The sequence below is a fragment of the Branchiostoma lanceolatum genome, chromosome 8 (assembly GCF_035083965.1).
Source record: "Branchiostoma lanceolatum isolate klBraLanc5 chromosome 8, klBraLanc5.hap2, whole genome shotgun sequence".
NCBI lineage: Eukaryota > Metazoa > Chordata > Leptocardii > Amphioxiformes > Branchiostomatidae > Branchiostoma > Branchiostoma lanceolatum.
Window position 1 is genome coordinate 6,956,527 of NC_089729.1, and position 19,540 is coordinate 6,976,066.

Genomic DNA, 19,540 nt, shown 5'->3' on the forward strand with positions numbered 1-19,540 from the left:
TGATACATGCTCATCCGCTTTTCCTTCATAATTTTAAGTTTTCAACCATGCCAATACTATTAGATTAATATGTTAACGTTTTTGTAATTATTATATCTATTTTATTTCACATCACAATTACCCACACGCGAAGGAATCCGAAAAGTGTGCTATTTTCGTACCAGACAAAACTGGCTCTGTTCTGTCCGTTCATACTGTACACAATAGATACACAATGCAATCCGCATAGCACCGTCTCCATTCAATACAACAACAATGGAGCCATAATATGTTTAATCTCTGCCCATATCAGGATCAGCTAGGAGGATTATGTCACCAGGCTGTTTCCATAATTATAAAGGGTTGTCAATCAGACGGTCTCCTCTAAAGTCTCCATCATAATCTGTGGTTGATCTATGTTTCATATGCACTGTTTGATCGGTATTAACGCTCTTAAGGGTGGACAAGATAGGATCGAGGGGCGCGAAAAGGGAAAGAAAAACAGATGTGTGAACGAGGAAGTTGGAAGTCATTCTCCAATTTACCACACGAACTTGGAAATACGCTTAAACATGCCAACACACACACACACATACACATACACATACTCATACGGATACAAATACACATCTATGCACACACACACACATGCACACGCATACACAGAGAGAGACAGACACAATACACACACTCGAGTGCGCGTGCCTACACACAAACACACACATTACACGCACATACATTCGTTCTATTCAGTTCTTATACGTTATGCTTTTTAAAGAATTATGCATTAAAAGCAACTAGAAGACAGTCAGATCAGGATTTTGGCAAAACTGTTTCAGAACAGCCTATAGCTATAAAATCCCCGGTGTGTCCACCAAAACACCCGTAACGGTGGAAACGTAATGTTGTTGGTGGCTGCGGTGGCTATTCCCTCGACACTTCATGAATAAGTTTGTCACAAGAAGTAACTACGCGACCAACACCGTTATATGTCACCCTGCAACAGTAAAGCTACATCCATAGAGACGGAACCAAACATCGTAAAACAGATTTAAGATGAAACAAAGCACTTCTCCCTCAGTTGTACAAGAGAACTATCAGAGAGGTGGCTGGTGACAAACTGTGGAGAAGACACAGAGAACCAAGCTCATCATAGACACTTCGTGACAACAGGTTAGTCCTAAGCAGAAATTCATCAGAAATCTGAATCCTACAGTCGTTCTAACAATACGTTGGTCTTACAACGCCTTTCTGTGTACGTGTACCTCCAGAAAACCAAGCGATTTTTACCGAGAGATTTCTGAACTATAATTTTTCCGGTTAATTGTGTTTGTTAGCCAGTCACTTAGTTTGTTTATTTATTTGTTTGTTTCTTTGTTTGTTTATCAGTTGTGTAGTTGGAGTTTGTTAGTTCCTTCCTTGGTCGATCATGCACCTGGACATTCCTGGAAGAAAACGTGTACATTTTTAAACTTAGGTTTAGGCGATTACCTCGTAAGGTGTGATAGCGCACATTTAGGTTTATCAAGTAACAAATACCCTACATTTTGATTCCTAGTTCAACACTCTCAGTTGTTAGATTTTAGCCGAAAGAAACCATTTTCTTCAATACGCCACCTAAGGTATAGACAATTGTTGCCTCCCTCTGACGTTTCCATGAGTGCATAGCAACATGGGATGTTTCCATTTCCATATCGCTTAGATTATCACTGCACATGCGCAATAAAGTAGACTGTAGACTAATCCTGCGAAGCACGAATGACGAATGTATTCTTGAGAGCAAATCTTTGCTGGCTTAGATCTATGCCTGGCTGAAAATTGCCCAGGGAAGACGGTGCACTAAGATTGAGATACGCAAAGATACGTGGTTCGTGTGACACAAAAAAGAAACTGGAAAGGCAGTCCACATCGGTCGACATTAGTGGTTACGTACTGTCATTTCTTCCTTCCTTCAACCGTCATTATTTGGCACAGTATCGAGTTAAGTTTGCCGTTGCGTCTACTCTAATCAATGTTCCCATGGTAGTCGGCTGATATTATGATATATTCCACTGTTTATGTCACTTACGTGTTAGGTTTATGTCAAACAACCTGTATCTAGCCCCTCAGGGCACGAATGTACAATAAAGGTCTTCATTCATTCATGATTCAGATCACACTAGTTTACAGCACGTAACTACTAGCCTGAATACCAGCCTTTTTAGCTTCCGTCCGCTACCCTAGCTCCGCTGCGCTAGCCAAGCTCCGCTTGGGTAGCGGACGGAAGCTAAAAAGGCTGGTACTCAGGCTACATAACTACAGGGTAACCTCTGAACAAAGGTTCTCTTAATTGTTATAACAACACGCCAATCCTTTCCAATAATCTAAGCACGCTTGGTATGGGTCGTGTGGGGGGTACTAGTTTTGTATAATGTCTAGCAACGCTAAAGCTCTAACAACGCAAGGAACTATCATACTGGTGTCACCTTTTCTGTTTCCGATGTTAATGATTCAACAAATTGTCAGGAAGACGGTTGTCAATAAGGTAGTTAGTAAACCGCATACTTTTTTTCTGTATATAATACAGTTACGCCGATTTTATCACAGAAAAACATCCAAAATGCACTCTAGATCTCAGATTCTTATCTAATTCCACTAATCCTACATGTATTCGTCAACGGCCGCTTCATTCGCCAATCGCTGCTTCATTCTCATCTTAACAGGTTATCCGGAATATAGCAGCTCTAACTTAGAGAAACGACCCTTGGCATGCAAACTAGGATTCTCTCACTTCTCTGTGGAGTCTTGTTGACTTCAACATGGCGGTCTGTAGACGCCACGACGATGGAAACAACAGTCGTGGTTACAGGTGTAAGCACGCTGTACACGACAGCAGGGGTCACCACGCAAGAGGCTACAGCTAACACAGATTTAACTGCCGGGGCCAGGACAACAGAAGTTAGAAGCACGACGGCGGCAGATGCAACCGGTACTACCGCGACCATCGCTACAGCTGCAAATGCTGCTTCAACTGCAGAGACCACGTGGTCAGCGTCCTCAACTGCTGGGGCCACCACAGCTCAAGTCTCAACCGCAGGGGCCACCACAGCTCAAGTCTCTACCGTAGGGGCCACCACAGCTCAAGTCTTAACCGTAGGGTCCACTACAGTAGGGGCATCATCTGCCGGGACACCAACGGCAGCGACCTCAGTTGCAGGTGAAAGCACGATCGTAGCTTCAACTGCAGGAGATACAGCCACAGTAGATGCAAGTGCTGGGACCACGACAGCGGCAGTGTCACTTGCTGCGACCACGACGATAGAAGCTTCAACTGCCGAGACCACAGCAGCAGATTCAAGTGCAGGCGTCACCACCGTAGCAGGGTCATCTGGAGAGACCGTGTCAGTCTCGACTGCAGAGACCACGGCGTCAGGTTCAACCGATGCAGGTGTAAGTGCGGCCGGAGTTACAACTACAGAAGCCACAACATCCGAAGCTGCAATGGTGAAGACCACGGCAATAGATTCAACTGCAGGGACCACAGATAGTGCAGCCTCAACTGCAGGGACCACAGAGAGTGCAGCCTCAACTGCAGGGACCACAGAGAGTGCAGCCTCAACTGCAGGGACCACAGAGAGTGCAGCCTCAACTGCAGGGACCACAGAGAGTGCAGCCTCAACTGCAGGGACCACAGAGAGCGCAGCCTCAGTTGCAGGGTCCACAGTGAGTGCTGCCTCAGTTGCAGGGACCACAGTGAGTGCAGCCTCAACTGCAGGGACCACGGCGGTGGTAATTTCAACAGCCGCCACAAATGAAGACACCACGACGTCATCAGCTTCACTTGCAGGTACAGGGGCGACAGTAGCTACAAATACAGCGGTTACGACGGTGACAGAGGCAACTTCAAATGCAATGACTACAATGGAAGCAGCCGTAACGACGGCTGAAGATTCTACTGCAGGCGCCACAACGGTAGCGTCCAGAACCATGCAGGTCACAACAACTAGAGCCAGAGGGACTACCACGGCAACAAAAACGACTGAAGCACTCGTGGACGAGTGCGTCTCTGGCAGCCATGACTGTCACGAGAACGCAACATGCGTAGACAGCGACCCCGGTGTTGGCTTCTCCTGTGAGTGCAACAGCGGATACGAGGGGAATGGAACGCACTGTCAAGGTAGTGTTCTCTTTTGGATGACGAAATTGATGCTGTATGTAAATAAGTGTAGTCTGTCAGTTTGATTTACTGTGTTCATTACATGTTACATACACTGTAGCAGTCTCACTGGACCAGAATCGTACATGAATACTATTTTCTACTTTTACGACAGACGTAAACGAATGTACGAGTGGAGTCAGTGGCTGTTCGGACATCTGCAACAACACAGTTGGATCTTTTGTCTGCGACTGCCCAATCTTTTTCAAGCTCGACATCGCAAACAATAAGACATGTGTTGGTAAGTTATAGTTTGTATCAAGATAAAGACGGTGGTTTATGTATATCATATCCCTTGTCAAAGTTCTTGTGATAATGAATTTTGTTGGATGGTTGCTTGGTTGATTGGTCGGTTGCTTTGTTTGCTTTTTTGTTTGTTGGTTGGTTCGTTGGTTGGTTGGTTTGTTTGTTGGTTGGTTGGTTGGTTTGTTTGTTGGTTGGTTTGTTGGTTGGTTAGTTCGTTGACTTTATAGTTTTCTGTCCCACCAGCCGCACGTTCCTGTGACACGTCCAACCCCTGCTCCCCCTCCGACGTCTCCACGTGTGCAGTGACGGACTCAGGCTATACCTGTGGTTGTAACTCAGGTTACAAACTGGCCGATGGAAGTGAAACACTTTGTATCAGTAAGTATTATGTGCTCTATTGTTTGGGTTTATCCACCTTCGCCATTCTGCCCTGACAAATGATCTAGTCTGTTTCCTCCAACTTTCAGAGGTTAAAGTTTTTCCTATAGAAAAAACAGTCTTGATAAGGCACTGTTTTGGACAAAATGATGCTGTAAAAGTGTTGTGCTACGGTCAACATCCCTCCTAATAATGAATGGAATATATTCCATTCTTAAGTCTATAGATATGAAGTGATGTAATTCGAATTGACTGAATGTATCTCAACAGATGTTGATGAATGCGCTACTGGAGAGAACAACTGCGACTCCACCCTCGGCATGTGTACCGATAACAGAGGAGGCTTCTCCTGTTCCTGCAAGGCCGGCTACACGGGAGCAGGGACTGTCGGCAGGTGCTCAGGTATGGCACTGTATCATATAATCATATAATCCTATGATATCTTTGTAAAATTCTCTATAGTCACTTTCCTTGGTCATTTAATCACCAATTGCAAGTACAGTAAGAGACTAGCGGTACTCATTATTGTGCGGTACCCGTTATCGTCCACTTTGGGTCAGGCACACATGTCGATGTGTTTTGAATGAATCGGACGATAATGGATGCTACAACGTTATAGCCTGGAGCCCAGCCTTCTTAGCTTTAGTCCGCTCCTTGCTTGGCGAGGAGCGGGTAGCGGACTAAAGCTAAGAAGGCTGGACTCCAGGCTAGCAAAGTTATGGGTGTGTACGCATATTAATGCGTGGTACATTTGAACAGATGTGAACGAGTGCACTGCCGGCACGGCCGTTTGTGACACAAATGCGGACTGCGTCAACACTGTGGGTGCGTACACCTGCAGCTGTAAGACTGGATACAAGAGCATCGCTACCAACGGGACCGGATTCCCAGGAGAGTGCAAAGGTTAGTATTACCGAGTTATGCAAATGATGAAAATACATTTTCAGTGTGGCATTCTGGATACACACAAGAGTAAGTAACACAAGGCAGGAATATCTCTGACAGTCGTCTCACATGCATGTATGTTTCCCTATATCGCAAGTCACAAACCTATGTCTCTCTTGATATGTATAAAACAGAGGACCGCTTGATGCCATTTGGACAAAGTGAAGGCCACTATGAGCTGACCGGAAGCCCCACGAGTGACGCCACGTCCAGCCTCATCAAAGTTCCCAACGGACTGCCGCTGCTGGGAGGCCAACTATGTGACACTCTTTACGTGAGTATCAGTATATGTTGGATTTACTGTCCACTACAATGTAACTTGATGTCAGTGGTTCATATGAACAGTGAAATCGGCTGTACCTGTGAGGGGGTTCAGCGGGCGGTAGCAAACAGGACAGCATGGAAAACATTGACGGCCCACCTCAGTGAAAGGCCTGAAAAGCGTCGGAGATGAGTGAGTGAGTGAGTGAGTGAATGCGTGAGTGAGTGAGTGAGTGAGTGAGTGAGTGAGTGAGTGAGTGAGTGAGTGAGTGAGTGAGTGAGTGAGTGATATGCACAACGCGACCAGGGGAATGAACAAGAATGCAACTTGTCATTGAGGGTAGGGAAACTCAGTCTCTCCCAGGCCAATGGCCCTCAAGTCACTTTGTTAGTATAAGTATGTATATATCGATTGCCAGGTTCTGGAGAACGGTGTTATCGTCGCCACTTCTCTGAAGGAGACCCAGGACTCTGTGGCCAAGACCATCTACCGCCACCCCACCACTGACGAGGCCGCGTTCGGCGATCCTGTGTGCGCCGTGTTCGCCCCGTTCTGGGCTGATGCTGTCATAGGAGGAGACTACCCTTCAAAGGTGAACAACTCTTCGAACACATATCAAATAGCCCAGAGAATTCATGCAAACTTGTGTTATTGAAAGTAGAACACTTAATGCGATTTTCAGTGATCGTCATTTTGCCGATGTGAAGAAAACTGTGACATAGAATGGTGTGGTTTTCCCTGTAGGTGTGGTACTACCCATATGAGATGAGTTCTCCCAATGGCAGCACAGTCCTTGGGACGCTCAGTGAATCGACCAGGACCTGGCTTGGCTGGAGCAATTTCAGCGCGACCTTTGCCCTTGTGGTGACGTATGAAACCATGGCTATTGCGGGAGACACAGCAAGAGATGACATGGAGGTATGAATGTATCACAAAATGTACATTAAAAAACAGATTGTGCACGTCTAAATGCGATTCATTCCATTATATAATTTTGCTATATGCAATGATAGCGAGTCAGCTTTTCTACAAACGTTAAGTTAATTGTTAATTTACTGTCTTTTGTCAGACGAACACATTCCAGGCCGTCGTGTTGACCGATGACATCCACACTGTCGCGATCACCACCTATGAAGATGGCGGCATGCAGTGGGACCCTCAGATCACCGACAGTAATCTGGTCAATGGGAAGTGGCCCGCGTTTGTTGGCATCATTGTCGAACATGACAACGGCTCGCTCATCGTGGTCGAGGACGAAAATTCAAGGTAGGTCATTAAATCATTGAATGCACCATCCTATAGCTGTGCTGATAACGTGAATACATAAATCCTATCCTTCTGATTTTTCTTCTTCTCACACTCCAATCTACATCTCCGTGCAGAAAGAAGACAAAGATGCCAAATGGTAAGAAAGACTGCAGCGGGCCAAACGTCTACTGTATGGACAGCAGACATCACGACAGTACCAACAACACCGCCAGCATCGCGTTTCAGGCGGACGACAACGCGGACAACTGGGTCAACCCGAGAAAGTGGTGCGCTGATTGGTACAATGTAAGTAGCGTTTTGTTTAACACAGTATATCACCTCTTTTTGTTTTCACATTTCTTCATCGCCAGCTCTATCTTCAGGAGCACAGCATCATTATCTGATTATTGACTAATCTTTTGTATCGAATAAAGGCTGAACCAAACTACAGCACGTTCTCAAGCCCCGTACCCTGCCCACTGACCAATGCCCATGCTGACCTCGACACCAGGTTTAAAGCGGCAAGTGACGTCTCCACTGGAGGAAGAGCCTGCTATGAACAGAACGATGGTTCTTCTTTTACGGACGGTAAGTACTGAAATTTCATACAAATCCCCCTTTGCGAAGGATTTCTCTAATCATCTAGTTGCTTTGATGTACCTTGCTGGTTGAGACATAATCCCTTAACACTTCAATGTGTACTGAAGCCAGTATGTATAACGTTACTTTTTAAACCAGGAGGAAACAGTCTCTGCTGCTATGGATCATCGGCAGGTGCCTTCATCCAGAACAATAAGGAGCAGTCTGGTAACGTCCACAGATATGCACGGGTATGTATCTGGAAATTATAGTTTTCCATAGTCAATTTAGACAAACATGGCGTGGCCTAGCTACGCATGTCTGTAGCCACCATGCATCAGCTCCTGATGCTCGCGAATGATGATGATAATCAATGAGTAGAGGAATAAATGACTTCTACATGGCAGGTTGTAAACATTCATTTCATCAGTTTAGCTAGCTTCATATTAGAACACTTACATCAGCATGATTCACGTTTCGCTCTCTTATGTGCTTCAGGACTCCCAGAACTACCAGAACCATGACGTGAAGCCCAGGCAGTACTGCTGCCAGGACACCTCCAGCTCCTACTGCAGCATGTACTTCGAGAAGAGGCCGATGATCTCAACTGAAGGATACGAAGCTCCACAACGAAGTAGGTGACGCGTGATTGATGATATACAACTGTAGTTTGTCAGACACAAAATGGATTTACTTCAACTCATTGTCTTAACCAAAAAAGAAACATTTTTATCCAACTCTGCAACCCGGAAAGCATGTTATTTGTGATATGATGCTATAACTTTAAAACCATGTCCTTATCAGGTGCTGGAGCAGGCGATCCTCACTTAACAACGCTGGACGGACTCTCCTACTCGTTCAACGGCTACGCTGAGTATCTCATGGCCACCAACACTAGCGATGCACCACGGATCTTCCAGATGCAGGGTAGAACCAAATTGGCGGACGTCGAGCCTGGAAAACAGCCCCTGGCTACAGTATTCAGGTAAATGAAAACTGACATAGACAATCTCATTGCCGTTCGACGATGAGAGAATATTTGACCCCTGTTGCCACTTCTCTCCTATGTTACTGATATAGCATATACGTGCACTCTACATCTCTGCAGTGCTATCGCCGTGAAGCAGCCGACTAACAACGTCCAGGTGTATCTAGACGCTAACGGAACTAGTGTGGACATCTACGTAGATGGTGCAGCCTACACACATGCCAGTATTGCTAACGGAGGCAACGCTGATTTCGATGACGGACGATTCCAACTTGTTGAAGGCAAGTCCCTGTCATAGATGAATTGCTGTGTGTCTGTTTGTTTCTTTGATTGATTAATTGATTGATTAATTAATTGCTTTGTTTATCGATTGATCGATTGATTGATTGATTGATTGATACGTCAGTCCAGCATAATTACTACATCTATCATTATCTTTATGTTGCAGATGTAAGTTCAAACGTAATAGGCGTAACGGTCATTTTCACGTCTGGAATCTCGGTGGAAGTGAAGGCAGGACTTGGCATGCTCACCTACGCAGTCTCCATGACCCCTGACATGAAGAGTAAACTGAAGGGTCTCCTGGGTAATTTCAACGGGAATCAGGAGGATGAGTTCTACTGGCCCAATGGCACAGCGGTTTCCATTTCCAACATAACTAACCCAGCTGAAGAGGAAACATTCCCATGGGGGCAGTCATGTAAGTTATGAATACGTACTAGCTGAAGTAGAAATGCAGATTCATTTCATGATATGTACAATACTAGATTTTGAAATGTATATATGTATCGGTAGCGTTGATGAATTTGCTCTTTCTTGTATTGAAGTTATCTCTTTCTTCACATGAAACCACAGGGGCCTTGCAAAACATGGATAGTGCTGCTACCCAGTTTAGTGTGTATCCCTCCGGCACAAACTATTCGACATACGGAAACCTTTCATTCACTCCGCTGTTCTTCAACCTGGACACCATGTTCACCAACGAGACTGACAGGGACCGTGCTATCGAGGTATGGCTATTTAATTCCGTGTTTCATGCTGCTTTTGGACAGGACCTGATGAATTTTGCTTTTAACTATTGTAATAGAGTCTATTTTTTTTATTAGGCTGCATGCATCGCCTACTCATCATCTAAGGTTTGATGGACGCGAAATATGAGTGTCTCTGACCTTCCTTGTCAGTGTATCTTCCCCCGCATCCACACGTCTCTTGACAATGTTACATCGCTGCCTTTAGGTGTGCGGTGGAGCGGCCAAGAAAGAGTGTCTGTTTGACATCGCGCTGACTGGGAACGAGGCTGTAGGTGCCGCAGCAGCGTTGGCTTTGGATGCCGTAGCAAACAGCAACGCCGCTCTCTGTAAGGATGCTTCCTTTTCTTCTTAAAACAATTCAGTCGGTTGTATTAAGAAACAACAATGTCCTCATATGAATATGCACCAATATAACTGCAACATACGGTACGTACAACATACAAACAGACCGACACAATTCCGTCATCCGCTATATTATTGTTTTTACAGCGAACACCCCGCCGGTCTTCAATGTGACGTCAGAGATCCGGGCTACCGTTGGTCAGGAGTACGGGCTGCAGCTGGAGGCTACAGACGACGGTTCGGTCACCATCAGCGTCGCGCAGGGGCCGGGAAGTCTCAACGGCAGTAACTACTACACGTGAGTCATGCTCTTTTTTGTCTTTTTTTATATGCGAAGACATGCAGTATGTCATATCAGATTATTGTAATGAGGAAGACTCTGTAGAAGCGAGTTCTGTCAATGTGCATTTTTCATGTATGACTATGAAGCAGATTATTGAAGCAGAATTTCAGTACCTATTGAAAGATCAGGACGTTTAAGAGCTATCTATCACATTGACACAGGTGGACGCCTTCCGACACGTCTAACTACACCATCCAGTTCCTGGCCACGGATGACGTCGGCGCCTCCACATCCCAGACCCCCGACATCACGGTGTGCGCATGTCAAAACAATGGTGCTTGCAACTTCGACACCACCCTAACAGCACGTAGCTCCGGGTTTGCCATCTCCACATGCAACTGTCAGCTGGGCTTCGTCGGCGACTACTGTGAGACGGACTACAACGGCTGCTCTGTCACACCTTGCTATCCAGGTAGGTCGACTATACAGGTTGCACTTTTTGTTCAATACTACATTCTTTTTGATCCCTCCAATACAGCCTCTTTGGCACTTGCCATTCATCCATTTACAGCCTTGATGCATGCATACTTTGTTGAAAACTGAATAATTGTGTACAAGGTATATCAATATCTGCGCGCACCAAATCATGGTCATCCAAGAGTAGGGAGACCATGCACAACATACATTTATCAACTGCGCGAGAATATCCGGATGCGTGCTGCACTTTTGAAAACCTTCCTAAAGCTATGGAGGATATGGAAAGCCAGAGGAAAAGTGACAGACATCCGACATAGACAACAAGACAATAATGGTGATGATGATGATGATGATGATGATGATGATGAACAAATTATCAAGACTGACTCCATGATTCTCCAATCTTCCAGGTGTCAATTGTACCGATGCTGTGGCGCCTCTGTCTCCCGGTGCCAAGGAGTACACCTGCGGCAGCTGCCCAGCTGGCATGGTGGGTGACGGAGAGTCCTGTGTGGATCTGGACGAGTGCCTCTTAGCCTCTAACGACGCCAACGTGCACCAGTGTAAGAACGCCACCTGCTTCAACGAGGCTCCTGGTTACCGCTGCGAGTGTCTGTCTGGATACAGCATGATGGCTGACAACAGGACATGCATCGGTAAGAATAACGAACATATCAGCCTGGATATACCCTTGTCGATTGAGTGTTCTTGTAGCGTTGAACTCACGCGAAAAATGCTTTCCAGTAATCTTTTCTCCGTCGGTTCAAAGCCTCCGGTGTATAGCTACTCCACTAGCATTGAGGCATTACGAATCATTCATCTATAAAACCTATCTCACTACTTTTCTCCCAGATATTGACGAGTGTTCTACCGGCGCCGACAACTGCCATGTTGACGCCACCTGTACGAACACGGAGGGTTCTTTCACCTGTGCCTGTAACACCGGTTACAGTGGGGACGGGACAACATGTGCAGGTAAATAATGTCCTGTTCTTCTGTGTTAGCTGTTTTTTGTGTGTTTTTTTTTTGCTGTTTGCATCACGTCAATTACTGCTAATTTGGGTTCTGACTTGAATGTATTTAGCATGAAGCTGGCTTATTCGCATTAAAACCTTGCAGCTGACCACTACTTAGGAGATGAATGATGTTTTCTTTTCTCAGATATTGACGAATGTCAGACAAACAACGGAGGCTGTGATCGTATCTGCTCCAACTCGGCAGGAAGCTACGCGTGTTCGTGCGACGTTGGTTACAGACTGCTGGACGACGACCGCTCTTGTCAAGGTTTGTGGCTAGAAGCTCATCTTAACATCACTCGTTTATTTGTCCTCAAAAAGATGGGTCAAGTAGTAATGTCTTGTTATTAGTCAGTTCCGTTATACTTGTTAAAACAATGCCTTTAAAGATATGTCAGAATCTTTACTTTGCTTCCAGACGTTGACGAATGCGCCGGGCCCGACAACGGTTGCACACAGTCCTGTGAAAACAACATTGGTGGCTTCGCCTGCACCTGTAAGGAGTACTACAGCCTTGCTGGCGACGGGAAGACCTGTGAACGTGAGTGTCTTCAATACCAGCCGCTTTGTTCTGGACATTCACCTTTAACACACTGAAATAGTCGTTTAACACCCAATTCCCGATTGGTTACAGAATTAGGCAGCAGTGAGAAGGTTAAATCCCCCCTCACATTTGCTGATAGAGTCCCCTTTAAGTTGTTTTATGAAATAACTCGCCTATCCATTTTAGCTAGCTAGACATCCATTGGCTGAACATAGTTTGAAAAAAACCCAAAACAATTGGAACAGAAAACCAAACGAGACGTTTAAAGTTCGACTGCCACTCGCCTGACAGACATCTCGCTAACAAGAAAAGTATTATCTTTACAGCGACCACTTCGTGCAGTAACACCACCAACTGCACGCAGCTCTGCGCCGTCATTAACGGGACTGAAGTCTGCGACTGCAACAGTGGATACAGTTTGGAGGCCGACGGGTTCACCTGCGTTGGTAGGTTTATAATTCACCTTTATCCGTATCCATAACTGTTTTTTAACCTTTTACCAGATATTTTTATGAAACCATACCGGAGAAGAAGGTAACGTATTTCAAGCTATCATATCTGCTCGAAAACTGATGATAGAATATAATTTGCTCGTGAATAATTTTCCGTAGATTTCAACGAATGCGACAACGCGGCCAACAACTCCTGTGACCCCACCAACGGACAGTGTAACAACGAACTCGGCAGTTTTAACTGTACCTGCAACACTGGGTACGAGCTCGAGAGTGGCGGAGGCACGCTCTGTAACGGTGAGCAGAGAAGTATTCTACTTACAATGACTTCTTTAAAGCACGAGACTTCTTTTATGAATTTGATATAGAGAGGGTAGATAGCTAAACTTTACCGGACACTTTTGCATCCACAGCATATTTCTCTACCTTCTCTAACTGCGTATTTTCTTAAACGACCTTTGCCTCAAGGCCTTTGCCTTAATCTCATCACCTTCAATTGGTTGCGTGATAAAAATTCCCTTTTTTTCCCATACAAGACATAAACGAATGCCAAACATCGAATGGCGGTTGTGAGCAGGTGTGTAACAACATAGCCCCGTCCTTCAACTGTAGCTGTAACCCCGGCTACCTGCTTAACTCGGACGGAAGGACTTGTGACGGTGAGCGCATACATTTCTTTGTCTTGAATGATATAAAAGTAACGACCGATATTCATAGAAGAAACATTAGCAGCGATTAAAATGCAAGAACACAATGATCACGCTTTGTGGAAAGGGCTGTTATGGCGCTGACAATGAAGATACACTGTACGCCTTGAACTGTCTACATATGGTCAGATCTTTATGTTCTTAATCTTTTTTCTCTATATCTTGTCACAAGCAGTAATAAACGTGACGACACCAGCACCTGCTTCATGTGCCAGTATCACCTGCCTGCCTGTCGGCATCGCGTCCTGTTCCATGATGTCCGGACAGCCTACGTGCAGCTGCAGTGCTGGTTACGCGCTGGATGGCTCCAACGGGCAGCTTTGCGTCGGTGAGATTTTTACATTTTCTACACTGTTGGTTATCAGAAATTGTCTCTGGAGACAAATTCCTTTCTTTCAATATGAATGATTGCTCAGTTCGGGCTATGCATAGAGTTCTACGATATTCTCATAAATGTTTTCATGACGCTCTTACAGCAAAGCAGCATCAATACAATTATACATCACACAGTAGTGTCATAGGCGATATTGATGCTGGTTATCTTCTATTCCCTTCTTCCAGCAGTGCATTTAGTACTATATGGTTCTATGATAACGGCCAAGTAAACTTCGTATATTGCCTGTTCATTTGTAGATGTTGACGAATGCTCTACAAGCTGTCAGGGTAACAACACCATCTGCACCAACTCGCCGGGATCGTACAGCTGCGAGTGTAAGGCAGGGTACTACAGTCAGGCTACCCAGGGGAACACTGTTACTTGCTTAGGTGAGAATTGGGATCTTTGCAGAAACACGATGATAGTCCCTGCACATATTCCAAAAAGAATCACCAACGTGACAGTCGGTAGCTGGGTCATAACTGTATGGTGTGCGGACGTGTATTTATGCTACATTTACCGTAACAGACCCGAGTTTATAGAATATAATCGAATTTCTTTAATAATGGAATTCTCCACATATGTTGTAGGGCGGCACTTTTTAATTTTCGTCAATACATGCCAAACTTTGACCATGCATGGTTTCCTTTTCTTCAGTTTCAAGGACATTTGAAGCGAATATCAAGATCGCTAACCTGGCGTACACGTCCGATCTGGGGGATGCGGACTCTCAGGCTTTCAAAGATCTAGCGTCTTCAGTTGAGCAGAACGTGAGTATTCTACTTTTCACGACAGAGGTATTCGATATGATATCATCATGCCCTGTTCATATATCTACCAATGTATACACAACTCTATTAAAGAACGAGACAATGTTATACAGTCCTGACGCAGCATTAACGTTACCAACATACTGTTCTAGAGCGATATCATGCACACCATAAGGTAGATTGTCATTATACTGTTCTTCATTTACTATATAGTTTCAGATTAGTTAGATATTGGAAATAGTACAATTGCCATGTATCTGCATAGATTCTACAAGTTGCCATACATTGACATTGTACCTGTTACAATTGTCGCGCAATAAAGTTATTCTTCTATACACACAGTTTTATGGTTACTACGGGGCTGCTTTTGAATAAGAATAAAATCACGTGCTTACATGTCCCTTCCATCCACAGTTGGACACCCTGTACAGCACTCAGCTGGGTGCGGACTTCCAGGGCACAACTGTTACTGGATTCACAAACGGGAGCGTGGTAGCAGACTACGTCATCAACCTGGCTTCTACTAGCACACAGACGTCATCAAACCTGGCTGCCTCCCTTTCATCTGCGATTGCATCTTCAAATGGCTCCCTTGCCTTTGATGTCAGCAGTATCACTGTGTCCGGTAAGTAAAGATATATTAAGCTTGGACTGAAAGTATGATAAGATGTTATTCCTTTGGGCCGTGATTCTGAAGTTAGTTAGCGATGAGCTCATAGCCATTCTGATGTGTGTTTGTACATTTGACAGATGGTTAAGAACATTAGCAGTGGGTTCATAGCTAACACAACATCTAATTATGATAGACCTTTTGAAGTATGAGGGAAGAAAATAAAACTGATTATTCTTTGGTCTGTAAAATTCACACTGTCTAATTCATGGCATTGTCACGACACCAATCCTGAAACTGACAAGGTGTGTGGACCGAACAAGCATTTTGAAGTAAAATAAAGGCCTTGGCTTGATTTGACTTGACTTGACATCTTGTTCCAGATATCAACGAGTGTAATCTAAACACCACCAGCTGTGCAGATGTCGCCACCTGCAACAACACGGAGGGGTCGTACTTCTGCACCTGTCCAGCTGGATGGACGGACGTATCTCCAACGGGTAGCATCTCCGGCTCAGCTTGCCAACGTAGGTGTCAAGTTCTTTGTGCACATGCTGTACTGCAAGTTAACGTTAGAGATATGTTAACGAAACTGCAGTATTCCAGAGATTACGAACAATGCCATGGCACAACGACTTAAATTATAGGAGAGAACAATGGTGTAGTTTGGCATAGTTTAAGTGTGATGTATAGACAGGATTGTCACAGCCCTAACCTTACTAATCATTGACAATGGACAATGCTGGCGCGTTCGCGAATGGACTTCACAATGGACTATACTAAGTTTCAAACTGTGTTCCTCTCCCATATGAATAAATAATACAGAACCACCTTGTACCTTCCCCAGGAGACACGCCTGTCGTCATCACTACAAGTCCTCCACTTGGCATCATCCTAGGTTCAGTGTTTGGAGGCATCGCTTTCATAATCATTGTCGTACTCATCATCTGGATACTTTCAAATAAGGTAACGTTTTATTTAATTCCTCTATTTTTTCTGGTTGTACTCTAAGAAGAATTTTCGTAGACTAGTGTCTTGGTGAGTAATGTTCGGGTGAGTGTTATCAGTGTATCTCAGCTGATCTGGGGATCAAGGCTTATTATGTAAGCTCAACATATTAAACCTCTTTAACAAAGAAGCGATATTTTCTAACATCATGTATGTATATATTGAGTTAAACATTTTGTGGGTTTAGAGAGGTATGAAATGTTGATGTTAGCCTGATTTGAAGTAGCCTTTATTTTTGGGATAGGAGGAATATTTGATCTACACTTTGGGCCGATAAATGGTATATATATTCTATTGCATACGACTAAAGTAAACGCTTACATGATTCTTATCTTTGTCTTATCCAGAAATCATCTGTTGGCGTGGTGGAGGTAACACATGCTGCAGCGCCTGATGACGTGGAAGCGCAGGACCATGGGCCATCAGGCCACCCTCCATCCCGGCAATTCTTGGTGGAAACTGCGCCACCAGCCCAACCCACCTCAGTCGCACTACCTGGAACACCTGAGAGTAGTGAGGCATAATAGACTCAAACCGACAACGCAGGAAATTAGAATACCATCTCATTAATGAACATTATGCACCACTGAACAAAGCCACATAAACTTTCGAAACTCAGACCTCATCCTCAGCTAACAAATATGTAGTACTTTACCAGGACGCAGCCACCTATAGGGTGATAAGTTTTGGGTAAATTTCAACACTAATCTGGAACGACCTTTTTCCCAATCATCATTTGTTTTTCATTGACGGATAGAAGTTACCATTACGTCTTAAGAGACCACGTTTCTAGGGATTACATGGAGAGATGAGGCCGAATGTATGATGACTTACTTTTGCTGAATTCATACTCTTATGATTTGTTGTGGGAACAACTTAATATAAAAAAAATTATATATATATATATATATATGCGCCGCCTGGCGGTTCTGTCCCGAACTTCTCTTAAGGTCTGATACTAGGTGAAAATGATGACGTGTACGGTTGTTAGACTATCTGTTCTTCATGGAAACCGAAAGCGGTTGGTTTGTGCCTACACAGCCAGTATAATATAGTACAGAATAATTCCGGTGTGATTTGATGTTCAGTTTTTGTGTGAAGTGAAGTTCGGCTTTATTGAACTTGCTATTGCCTTAACAAATCCCGTTACTAGGGACTACATTGGGTGATGTGACCGAATGCCGAAGCACGATGACTACATTTTTATCGAATTCACACCTTTAATGTTTCCAGTGCTGAACTGTTTTAAGGTGTGATACTAGATGAAAAAAATGATATGCTTAGCTATTAGGTTGCTACTCCATGGAAACCGAATGCGGTTGATTTGTTGATAAGGTTCCCGCTACTAGGGACTACACGGGGCCATGTGACCGAATGCCGAAGCACGATGACTAATTTTCATCGAATTCCTACCCTTAACACTTCCAGTACTGAACTGTTTTAAGGTGTGATACTAGAGAAATATGTAACGTGCTTGGCTACTAGGTTGCTACTCCATGGAAACCGAATGCGGTTGATCTAGAATGTGATTTGGTGTTCTTCATAAGTAGGACTTCTCTTGCTGTTATCTTGATATACCTCGCTACTAGGGACTACATAGAAGCCGAATGCCGAGGCACGATGACTTCTTTTTATCGAATTCACATCTTATACTTTGACATATGTGTGAATACACGCCCCCTGCCGGCTGTGTAGTGAACTGTTCTTAGAGATGTGATACTAGAGGAAAGTGATGACGTGCTCGGCTATTAGGTTGTTTATTCTCTATGGAAACCGAACGCTGTTGGATTGATTATGATCGCACAGCAAGCGGTTCAAATATACATTTTTTAACAACCGACGCGTATTTTATGTTCTTATTTCTACATACTGTAACATATGGTTCAAGAAAATGTCTTTAATTATATCATTGCTAAGCTAGCAGTACAAACACGTTCTCGATTCAGATAAATTACGCTGCGTGTCCTGTCGTGCGGATATCACCGATAGATGACAAATGGATTAATTTTCCTCCTCTAAGGATTGTGTGTAACAGGCACGCAGTGGTGTTTCGCCATTGTGAGTTGCCAAGAAGGAGACATAACACATGTCGTTAACAATATGTTAAGGTCATACTACGTAATCCGTGTCCTTGGACAATTCATTTGCATGTAAACATCTGGTCGTTTCATTTCTTTATACTTTGCCAGCAGAACTTCCATATCTGTACTTGGAAACAAACACATTTTGCTGTGTATTTGACATGAATATCTTACCATTTAGGAGACTGGAAGTCGTTGTTTTTCAATTCAATATCAATTGCAAGATAAACGTACTACTGAAAGCATTTGATCACATCACTACATGAATGTTGCGAAGCTTTTACACGCGTCACAAGAATAGTTCAAGGAAAACAACGATAGCAACAGGAAAGGTTTCCTTTGTTTAGAAATAGATCTATTGTGCTACACACTGGGTGTTTCACTTGGATATAATCCATGTATCTTTACATGTAGAAAACCTTCAAAGATTGTTATCTCTTGGAGTTATTGTCATGGATGACACACAGAACAAATGCAAGACCTTTGGCCATATTTGTATCAATAGAAAGTATTGCTAATGAATCAAGGATAAAGACTAACGATTCCGATGTTGCGTCAACTACATGCAAACTTTGTTCCTTTGTTTCCTGTTACTAATCTAATAAATATTTCATCGGAAATGTAGCGTGATGCGAAGTCATCGGCACTGCTGTCATAACACATCGATGAATGTCTTGTCATAAACTCTACATGATGTTTATTAATTTGAACAAATCGATATCTGGACCCGTAGTCCCGACGCATATTTTAGGTTTCGCCAAAAAGAACGCATCAAAAGCACGCTGCAAGGTAAATCTTCCAGATAAGAGGAATGAAAACGGATTTTAGCTATTCCTGTATATTGTATATGGATATATCCTTGTCAATCGGAATGTGAGCATGACAATAATGAGCCCATGGAAACATGACATCGGCCTCTCTGGTTTAGTATTTTGTCTCGTGTTGCGTGAATGTCGCTTTGTTTAGTCACCTTGACAACAAAATACGTACGTTATATTCTACAAGGGTCGTTGTCACATGAAC

General features: G+C 44.0%; 2 protein-coding genes across 2 annotated transcripts; both read left to right on the top strand.

Annotated features, from left to right (window-relative positions):
- The first annotated feature begins 2,802 nt into the window (after nucleotides 1-2,802).
- On the top strand, nucleotides 2,803-9,118 carry LOC136440535 (mucin-22-like). Its single transcript, XM_066436583.1, has 15 exons — nucleotides 2,803-4,135; nucleotides 4,290-4,415; nucleotides 4,664-4,798; nucleotides 5,069-5,200; nucleotides 5,558-5,701; nucleotides 5,878-6,017; nucleotides 6,424-6,597; nucleotides 6,750-6,923; nucleotides 7,075-7,271; nucleotides 7,388-7,559; nucleotides 7,688-7,841; nucleotides 7,992-8,083; nucleotides 8,331-8,466; nucleotides 8,637-8,817; nucleotides 8,941-9,118. The coding sequence occupies exons 1-15, from the start codon at nucleotides 2,803-2,805 to the stop codon at nucleotides 9,116-9,118; spliced, it is 3,468 nt and encodes a 1,155-aa protein (XP_066292680.1).
- Nucleotides 9,119-9,267: 149 nt separating this feature from the next.
- Nucleotides 9,268-17,314, top strand: LOC136440496 (mucin-like protein). The gene is made up of 19 exons (XM_066436546.1): nucleotides 9,268-9,520; nucleotides 9,676-9,830; nucleotides 10,057-10,177; nucleotides 10,341-10,491; nucleotides 10,698-10,948; nucleotides 11,364-11,609; nucleotides 11,806-11,928; nucleotides 12,115-12,237; nucleotides 12,388-12,510; nucleotides 12,840-12,959; nucleotides 13,125-13,262; nucleotides 13,502-13,624; nucleotides 13,848-14,000; nucleotides 14,306-14,437; nucleotides 14,706-14,818; nucleotides 15,233-15,443; nucleotides 15,812-15,955; nucleotides 16,276-16,394; nucleotides 16,784-17,314. The coding sequence occupies exons 1-19, from the start codon at nucleotides 9,346-9,348 to the stop codon at nucleotides 16,958-16,960; spliced, it is 2,898 nt and encodes a 965-aa protein (XP_066292643.1). The 5' UTR covers nucleotides 9,268-9,345; the 3' UTR covers nucleotides 16,961-17,314.
- The last annotated feature ends 2,226 nt before the right edge of the window (nucleotides 17,315-19,540 follow it).